We start from the raw sequence: 10,077 nt of genomic DNA, 5'->3' as shown, positions 1-10,077 counted from the left end.
GTAAAATGAATTGACTTTAGAGATGCACCATAACAATTAAACTTGAAAATTCCTAGATAAACTTTTATACGCTATCTGTCCATTTCACTTGTCATTGTCATGTATTGAGTTGGCACACCCCTAAGAGCCATAAATAGAATGAAAATTTTATTATATTACCCCTAATTATTACTAATTTATCTAATGATTTAATCAATCAAACATACTTTAAAAGTTGTGCAATCACAAACAATTCATTGAAGTTCTCAATCCAATAATTAACAATAGAGGTAAAACAGGTATGAAATGATAAATTATCTCTTGATAGTTTAAACTGGACAATAAAAATGGTTATTTATCTTTAGTACATAGGACAAACAAAAATAGATAGAGAAGTAATTTACATTTTCAGTATGTTGATATTGCAAAGGTAATTTAATATTTGAAGGGTATATATTTTTATTTTTTATAAAAATTCTCCTGGTTACAAAGTAGGTGGAATGAATTGGCTTCTAGAATAAAGTGGCTTTAGAAGTCAAAACTGTATCTAGAAAATTGTAAAAGCAAGTTTGAGTTAATGATACTTTGAAACTGTAGAAGATGAAAAGTGAGTTCTGAAAAATGTGACACATTTATCATTGCGAAGAGTTCAAGCCAGTTCTTTTTAGATCTCCATAGCAGGTTAGTAGAATTTCGAAAGTCTTCAGAACAACATATATATTTGGAAAAAAAAAAAAAAAAAAAAGAACAGCAGTCTTGTTCTGGTACTTGACAAAAAACATCTATCTACTGGAAGAGCTCAAATTTGTTCAATAGAATCTTACCCCAAATGGACTATGAGGGAAATGAGGCCCTCCATCAACATGCAAAACGCAAAAAACCCACTAAACATTCTCCATTTTCTTCCACTTCAAAGCAAGTTTCGAGCTTTAGAACACCTATTCTGCCCCAAGAGCTCATCACTGAAATCCTCTCAAGGCTTCCAGTGAAATCCCTCTTGAAATTCAGGTGTGTTTCAAAATCTTGGCTTGCTTTAATCTCTAGCCCTCAATTTGTCAAGACCCATCTTAGTGTATCTGTTAACAACAAGGAATGCACCAAGCATAGGCTGATGTGGAGTTTTGGACCTGAGTTGAATCTTAAAGAATGTACTCTTACTTCTTTATTTGATGAGTCTGTTACTGAGGTATTTGACTTGGATTATCGCATGATATCCGATGGATTGTACAACAATTTGCCTGATTCTGAAATGATTCTAGGTTCTGTCCATGGATTGATTTGTCTTGCGGATAAGAACGGTGATTTGTTTTTATGGAATCCATCAATTAGAAAGTACAAGAAATTGCCTATTCCTATATCCCTATTGTCGTTTTCCCAATGGAAAATATATGGTTTTGGATATGATGAGTTTCATAATGATTATAAGGTAGTGGCTACTTTTTTAAAGTATGGCAGTTTTAATCAAGGTGAGCTCAGAATATATAGTTTAAAGAGTGATTCTTGGAGAAGGGTTGATGATTGTCAGATTGGGTGTCGAAAAAATGTTTCGGGTAAGTCTGTGAACGGGAAACTTCATTGGCCTAGTTCTGCTTTTGATGGTGTTTGTTTTTTGTATACCGATGGTAATTTTTTGTATGAGGGCTGGAACATCATTTCTTTTGATTTGGCTAATGAGAAATGGGGAAAGGTGGAGCAGCCCTTTTATGGAAAAGGCGAAGATATCTCTGTGCTGCTGGGAGTGTTGGGAAGTGATCTTTCCATCTTTTGTGATTGTGGCGGAACTCATGTAGATGTTTGGGTTATGAAAGAATATGGAGTTAAAGAATCTTGGACAAAGATGTGTATCATCAAGTATCCTGATGATCAAGTGGGGTACGGTAATCTGTTTTCTCTGCACTATTTCATGTCAAATAAAGGTGAAATTTTGGTTGCATTTAATTCAACTTCCATGATATACAATCCCAAGGATGACTCGTCACGAATTTTAGAGGTTATTAACTTTGATAACAATCCCAAAGCAGAAATCTACATTGAAAGCCTAGTTTGTCCTTTTTCTAGAGAAGGTACTGAGGGTGCAACAAAAAGCAAAAGGATGAAAAAGCTCATATCAAGATAATCAAGTAACAAATAACTTGTAAGAGTACTTTTCTTCTCAAGCTCTGTTAATTCTGTTTGTTATTTCAAATATTGAGCAACTTAATGAATGTGTATAGAATATCCTAAAACTATATTGCTAGGATCTTGTTAGCCATTTTCCCTTTATGCACTATTTCAAGGAACAATAATTTTGTCTTCAGCTTCAAACTAAAATGATACATGGATATTTTTTTCACTAGTTTACCAGTTTATTAGGAATGTTATCCCTTTAGAGTGAAGAGTCTTGACAGCATAAAAAATAAAGAGCACCAGGAACATGGAAATCATGCCAGGTGAATGCGCCGGTAACGACGAGGTCCTTCTCAAGGTGGTTGTTTGGTCTAGGTTCTAATTAATCTTCTTCAGGTGAAATCTTTTTTTGAGAAAGAAAAGCCTCAATGCGCCCAATTCTGCCGAGAGTAGAAAGGCCAAGCGGACTCCGCCAGTTACTAGGCCCGGTTATACCAACACCCAACCACTTTAATGCCCCATTTGATTACAAGCCCACGTTACCTGCCTCGGCTCTTCAGGTGAAAACTTTATAGGGCAAAAAGAGGAAATTTGGGTGTTCTGGGACATGGATTACGGTCTGGCCTAGTATCTGCCTGTGGCTTTTTCACTTGCGTAGGGAAAGAGGAAACTTTGGTGTTCTTTAGCAACTTTATGCTACTTCGCTTGGAACTTTTTGACAACTGACATAGTTTGTTGCGTAAGGATCTTAGAAAATCTTTTTACAGTGACAACAAATTAGAAAATGAAATCTAATCGATTAGCTAATATGACAAATAGGAAAGGTGATTAAGTCCGGTATGCTTGTGATTCTTGGAGAAATGTCGACATTATTCAGAATAGGTTGCCATTTCTATTCATTAAGTCCGGTTTGTTTGTGAATGGGAAGCTTCATTGGGCTATTAATGCTTCTCAGGATCTTCGTGTTAGTTATAATAGTTGGACATCATTTCTATTGGTCTGGCTTATGGGAATTGTGGAAAGGTTAGGTGGAGAAACCCTACTATGAAGAAGGAGATTTTGATTTCAGGTCGTGCCTCGGAGTGTTAGGATGTGATCTTTCTATGTTGTGTAATCATTAGTGGACTCACGCAGATGTGTGGGTTATGAATGAGTATAGGGTCCAAATATTTTGGACATGTATGTTTATCATGTCAAAGGAAGGTGAAATGTTGTTTCAGATTGGATCAAATTTCATAATTTACAATCCTAAAGACATCAGGTTTCCCAATGTTACCAACTGTGAAAACTTTTTTGAGGCAAAGATCTACGTTGAAAGCCTTGTTTGGCCCTTTTTAGCTAAAGGTACCAAGAATGAGACAACAACAAAGGCTGAATAAGCTAAGATGAAGACAATCGTATAATGAATAACTAGTAAGAGTTATAATTCTGTTTCTTTGTAAAATTTTGGAACAAGACATATGCATAATACAAATGTCTTTAAGCCATATCTACTTGTTGATCTTGTTTGTCCTTTTTCCTTTTTTGGATGACAAGGGAACCCGCAGCCACTACTCTTCGGGTGCGCATTGGGTAAACGCCGATATTGTGTAATAGCCCGCAAACCACTCACGAGAGATAATCCGCACTAGGCAATCCCCGTGCGACGAGCTCGATCCAGAAGGCAAAATGTCCTTTTTCCATTTTGTTTCATGAAACAAAAATATTTATTTTTGTTGAGGTGCTTGGTGACTTCATCTTCAAACTAAATGGCACTTTACGTTGTCTCTTCTTGAGCAATTTTTTTTTTTTTTTTGGACATCCTGGAAAATAATGATCTGACTATTAGGTTGACTTTATATGTGATATATCAAAAAATGTGGTTTGATCCTTTTATGTAAATAGTATGACTTTCTGGGTGCACATGAAAAAAAAAGAGGTGAAAATAGTAACTCAGTTTTGCAGAGAATGGATGTGGATGATCAAGATTTAGGACTCTTTACTAACGTTGTTGGGATTGATTATACAGTCCCTATATTACGACATGGTGAGTTGGTTTCATGAGTGAGGAAGAATTGATTTTTGGGTGGAAATCATTTGTGAAGGCTACTCCCTCTGGTCCAAAATAATTGAGGATTTAGCCTCTAAAAGTTGGTCCAAAATAATTGAGGTTTTTAGTCTATCAAGAAGGTATTTTATTCTTTTTCCAAATTTACCCTTGACACATTCTTAATTCAATGAACAAATTTAATGCTTGTTATAGTTTCAAAGCCCCTCTTAATTAAGGGTATTTTAGTCACTATACCTTTTAAATTTTTGAAGTGAATTCCTTAATTCATGTGCCCAAGTCTAAAACCTCAATTATTTTGGACCGGAGGGAGTATATTATTGTAGTTAATGTTTTTTCTTAAATAGAAACCAAAGTAGAAACTTCATTGGAACATGAAAAATTACAGAGTAACAATTGGTGCATATCCCTCAACTACTAAGCAAAGATCCTGTCATGCTGATTCCAATTCCTTCAAAAGTGTTTGCGAACTTTTCACGTATCAATTTGGTTCTTGCACCAGTAGAGACTTTCTTGCACTGAAATATGCTATATTCAGAATGTTCGTTTTTTTTTTCTCACTTTCTGGGGAAGTTTGTGAGCGTGCTTCTCTTTTCCTGGAAAACTGACTGGTAAATTCCTTAGCTCTTGTGGTTTCGCAGAGTGCAGGCGGATATCTATATGACATCTGTGTGGTTGTTGCGACTTGTTTTGTCATGGAACAATTAACAAATATTTCTTCTTTATTGTCTCAGCTTTTTGCAAGCACCGGATTTACGCAGTGGCGCTACGTCACAGATTGAGCCAAGGAGATCTTCTGACTGATGTGCAATTTGGGTCATATGGATTCTCATTAGTGTTTGTTGTTAGGATTGCCTATGTATTTTTTGTTGGTTTTTTTTATGTTGAATGACTCATTGAAAGTTAAACTTGTTTGATTGTGTAATATGTGGTTTCTTTAATATGTGGTTTCTTTTATACAATCTCCTTCCAAATATGCTCTAGGTGAAATTAGAGTGGTTCAAACCGTCGTACTATTGAAGCATATTGGTGCATTTCAAAACCACCACTAAACGCAAGAAATCTTGATCACTCTACAGAATACTATAGTTAATTTATACCTTTAAAAGCATAGTTGTGGGGTGCTTTGGGCAGTTTTAGTAATCTTATATAAATGTCAATTTATTATAGGTATTTTGGTTTAGCAACAAACTAACAAGGTGAAACGTTACCTGCTATAGTTAATTAGATGGTTTCTTGCAAGAATCTCAAAGTGCATTCTATAAGATTACGTCATAGTGCGTTCTATGGAAGATTTGGATGGTGAGAAATATAAAATTTGATATTCGGTCACTTAGAAATCAATTTTTTGTTTCTTTTTCTTAAATTCTTTTGTCGTCAAGAAAGTATGGCAAGTGCATTCTTTTGACTAATGCTAAAACTTTATGTTATTATCTTTACTATCTAATTAAACATTTATATTACTTTTATAAAGTTGCTTCTACAGATTTAATTGTAACCTGAATGTATATTTAGTTAGTAAATTCTATTGAATTCTGTATCAGCTTTAATCAATTATATATATATAAAAAAATCATGAAGAACTTTCGAAGGTTATAATAATATTTACTCTCACTCGGTATTTAAACAATGGCGAATTTACGTTTATATTTTGGGTTCCTGTGAACCCATGCTCTGTCCAAAACTTTGTTTTGTGTTACATACAAATATATCAACACCAATACCATCCTTGTGCACCCAATTAAACAAAGGCGTATGGTGCACTGAGCAAGTGACTAATTACATGCATTTGTGGGGATTGAAACCTTTAAACATCATTTTTGTTTTACAATTTCCAAATACAATTCTTATAAACCAGCAGTATATACACTTGAGCATTCAATAATGCAAAATTGTTGCTTCATGGCGGTATTTAGTTAACTTAATTGTTATATATATGACATTTCTAGTCTTTTTAGATGATTTATTTCTTTTCCTATACTATTATTTTCTTTCGTTTTTTGTTTCCAATATGATATTTCATTTTTTCGACACGTTCCTCTCTTGTCGTTGATATATATGCGATGGTATACCCATCTTCTTGAAATTCTGAATCCATTCCCGTAAACATCAAATTAAATAATTTAATTTTATCTTTAAAATATAGTGAAAATGCATTTCACTTTATCATAACTAAGTGATAAAAGTGTAGTATATTAAAGATACATGTTTTGCATTAATTAGTTTATTAAACAGGGGAATGAATAAGTTTTTACCCATACATTTATCCTTCTTTACTCACATTCCGTCCCTTTTAAGTATAATATTTTACTTTTGCATAAGTGGGTTAACCGGGTGAATGATTCTCTTTAGGCATAATACATAAACATACCCTCAAATTTAGCTTCAGCTGGCAAGTACGGCCTCCAATTTTGAGTGTGCACAAGTAAGCACCTCAACGTATATAAAGTTGAACACGTAAACACAAATGCTAACATGACACATAAATTTTGGAGGTGTTTAGATGATAATTTTATAAGTTGGAGTGTTCAACTGACAAAGTAGAGACAAATCGAATTTTTTCAAGTTTTGCCATAGATTCCCAAAAAAAAAAAATTGAAAAACTTGATTTGGGTAAAGGTTTTCAAGTTATGAAAATGTATTTGGCCATAGTTTTTCAAAACATATATCACTTTTTATTTTGAAAAAGATGAAATATTATTTATACGCATAAGTTCTAAAAACTAACAAGAATACCAACCATACAAAACATACATACTCCCTCCGTTCACTTTTACTTGTCCACTATATATGGAGTTTGCACACTCCTTAAAAAATAATAAATGACGTGCATATTTTATCATGATACCCATATTAATTAGTGTGTTTATTGGATTAGAAAAATGATTTGAAAGGAGTAATTAATGTTAAGGGTAAAACGGGAAAAACGAATTAGTTTTCTCTTGATATGTGAAAGTAGACAAATAAATGTGAAAATTTATTTTTGGAATAGTGGACAAGTAAAAGTGAATGGAGGGAGTATTTGTTAATCCCAAATTATGCAAAACATGATATTTTAACAACAATTGCTAATAACACACTTACTAGCTACGACAATTCAAATTACAATACAAAGATCCATCCATGCAAGAAAAAAATAACAGTAGTAACAAGTTATTCTTTAATATAATCTTCTCACATTGTACGAACAATCTTCCCTCTATAAAAGAGACTGCTTTAATTGTATCAACGTGGTAGATATGACTTTAATGGAGGAACGTGGTAGAAAGAATTAGCTGAATAATAAATAGATAAGTTTTTTTTTTTTTGGGGGAAAATGACATAGGTACCTACTTAAGACTCTTTATTACAAAATATATAGATAGTTTTCCTTATTTACAAAACATAACGATATTTTACGAAACATGACGGATTTTCATATATTTTTCATTTTTTTAATTTTTAAAAAATATTTTTTTAAAAAATAAAATTATTTTTTTTTAAAAAAAATTAATTTTTTTTAATTTTTTTTTTTGCTCAAAGGCTTAAAAAATTATCTCAAATTTTTGTGTATGAAAGTTGTATGAAAAAATGTATGTAATGTGTATGGGTGAGGAAAATTTTTAATATAGTTTTCATACACAAAATTGTGAGCGAAAACTTTAAGCCTTGAATATTGTATGAAAGTTGTTACACTGACGTTGTAGTTGTATTAATTTTTCAGAAACCTAATATGAATTTTATATATGAAAAAATGTGAATGAAATTCTAAGTCTTGAGCGAGATATACACATTTCATACCATTCTCATACATAAAATTTTGAGCGTAATGTTTAAGCCTTGATCAAGATATACATATTTCATACGTTTTTCATACATAAAATTTGGGCGAACTTTTTAAGCCTTAAGCAAGATATACACATTTCATACACAAAAATTTGAGCGATTATTTTAAGTTTTGAATGTTGTATCAAAGTTGTATACAATGTTATTATAGTTGTATTAATATTACAGAAATCTAACATGAACTTTATACACGAAAATGTAAGCGAAATTCTAAGTCTTGAGCGAAATACAAATTTCATACCATTTTGATACACACAATTTTGAGCGGATGTTGTAAGCCTTGAACGAGATATACACATTTCATGCATTTTTTATACCGTTTTCATATACTAAATTTAGAGCGAACTTTTTAAGTCTTGAGCGAGATATACACATTTCATACATAAATTTTTGAGAGAAAAAAATAATTTTTTTAAGAAAATAATTAAAATAATTAAAATAATTTTTTTTTTAAAAGTATGTTTTGTATAGGACTTGTAATGTTATGTTTTGTAAATAGAAAACTATCGTCATTTTTCATAAATATTTCTCCTTAATATGTATATAGACGTACTTTACCCATAAATTTTTTTGTAAAATACAAAAGTTTGGGGTAGTTTTTAAAAGTTTTGAAAAGATCAAAACATAGATCTTGGCCCAAAAACAGGTTTGAGCCAGAATTTGGGAATTTGAAGATTTGTTTCAAAATCTGTCAAAATTGTATGACCAATCAAAGATTTGAAAACAAATCTTCAAAATATGCTCCCAAAATTTATGGCCAAATGGGAGCTTATGCACACCTAAAGTTAAAGGGTGTACTTACTAGCCGAGACGAAATTTGAGGGTCTCTTTATGTACCTTCTCTTTGTCGTAAGCATATGTATAAGTGGCGGGTAAATTTCATGAATGGTCACTTAACTGTCACTTTTTTTTTCACTAAAGTCACTTAATAATATTTTTTAACACAAAAGTCACATAACTATCACTTTTTTTCCACCAAAGTCACTTAACTATGATTTCTAACACAAAAGTTACAAAACTTTTAGCGTACTAACACAAAAGTCACACATGTTGAAAAATTCAACTGCCGATGGATAATTTTTTTTTTTTTAATCCAATAGATACAAACTCAATTAAAAAGAACCAACTCGATCCAAAACTCATGTAGATTTTAAAATATTAAAGAAACATAACCAATCCTTCACCAAATATACGATCCTTCTCTCTAGGGACTCTTAAGAAAAAAATGTGTGGAAATAAAATGTTCATTCTAGGATTAACTTTTTTCAGTTTGATAATTTCTTTTTCTTCATAATTGTAATGCAATTCAAAATCTTTTTCTATATGATTCATGTTCATGACCGAAAATAAAATGTTGTGGCTTGTAATGCTAACTATTGGATGGTATAATTTTCATGATTGTAGTACCCAAAAAAAAAAAATGTATCGGACGAAGACATGACCGTAGATATGTCCGTCTTTAATTATTTAATTATATACTAACGACTAAAATTTCTGGAGAATTGTTCTTGGAATAAAACTTATTTTCATAAATATTATATTGCTTGATGTAAATATTAGTTAACTTGATTAATTTACTTGAAACGATTTTTTTTTCCAATATAAGAGCATATTGACCTTTTTTTCAATATATATTGAAAAGTGTTATATGTTGTTGGATAGTAGGAAATTGAATTATATGGAGCAATAGTTATTACTATTTTAATCGGAGGTAATAATCTTGTGATTTTTTTTTTTTCGGATCGGGTCGGTTCTTTTCAATTGAGTTTGTATCTATTAGATTAAAAATAAAAAGAATATAAATATTACCCATCGGAAGTTGAATTTTTCAGTAGGTATGATTTTTGTGTTAATAAGCTAAAAGTTTTGTGACTTTTGTGTTAGAAAATATAGTTAAATGGCTTTGGTAGAAAAAAGTGATAGTTATGTGACTTTTGTGTTAGAAAACATAGTTAAATGACTTTGATAGAAAAAAGTGATAGTTATGTGACTTCTGTGTTTGAAAAGATAGTTAAATGATTTTGGTGGAAAAAAAATAATAGTTATGTGGCTTTTGTTTTAAAAAATATAATTAAATGATTTTGATGGGAAAAAGTGATAATTTAGTGAAATTTACCATA

At 31.6% G+C, this 10,077-nt stretch overlaps 1 protein-coding gene across 5 annotated transcripts; it reads left to right on the top strand.

The window, feature by feature from the left end:
• Positions 1 to 469: 469 nt before the first annotated feature.
• LOC132049187 (F-box/kelch-repeat protein At3g23880-like) lies at positions 470 to 5,179 on the top strand. 5 transcript variants are annotated; one of them, XM_059439915.1, is made up of 2 exons: positions 470 to 1,856; positions 4,867 to 5,179. In XM_059439915.1, exons 1-2 carry the CDS (start codon positions 809 to 811, stop codon positions 5,022 to 5,024), a joined length of 1,206 nt encoding a protein of 401 aa, XP_059295898.1. In that variant the 5' UTR covers positions 470 to 808; the 3' UTR covers positions 5,025 to 5,179. The 5 variants fall into 5 exon arrangements, with proteins under 5 accessions (XP_059295898.1, XP_059295907.1, XP_059295883.1 ...); XM_059439924.1 differs by having other exon boundaries at positions 472 to 1,851; positions 4,867 to 5,069; XM_059439900.1 differs by having other exon boundaries at positions 473 to 2,119; positions 4,867 to 4,992.
• Positions 5,180 to 10,077: the final 4,898 nt, after the last annotated feature.

The sequence above is a fragment of the Lycium ferocissimum genome, chromosome 1 (genome assembly GCF_029784015.1).
Source record: "Lycium ferocissimum isolate CSIRO_LF1 chromosome 1, AGI_CSIRO_Lferr_CH_V1, whole genome shotgun sequence".
Taxonomy (NCBI): domain Eukaryota; kingdom Viridiplantae; phylum Streptophyta; class Magnoliopsida; order Solanales; family Solanaceae; genus Lycium; species Lycium ferocissimum.
This window is presented reverse-complemented; position numbering and strand designations above follow the sequence as displayed.

Excerpts from the sequence above, each read along its gene's own strand:
- LOC132049187 (XM_059439891.1), top strand. The coding sequence starts at position 809 with ATGGACTATGAGGGAAATGAGGCCCTCCATCAACATGCAAAACGCAAA.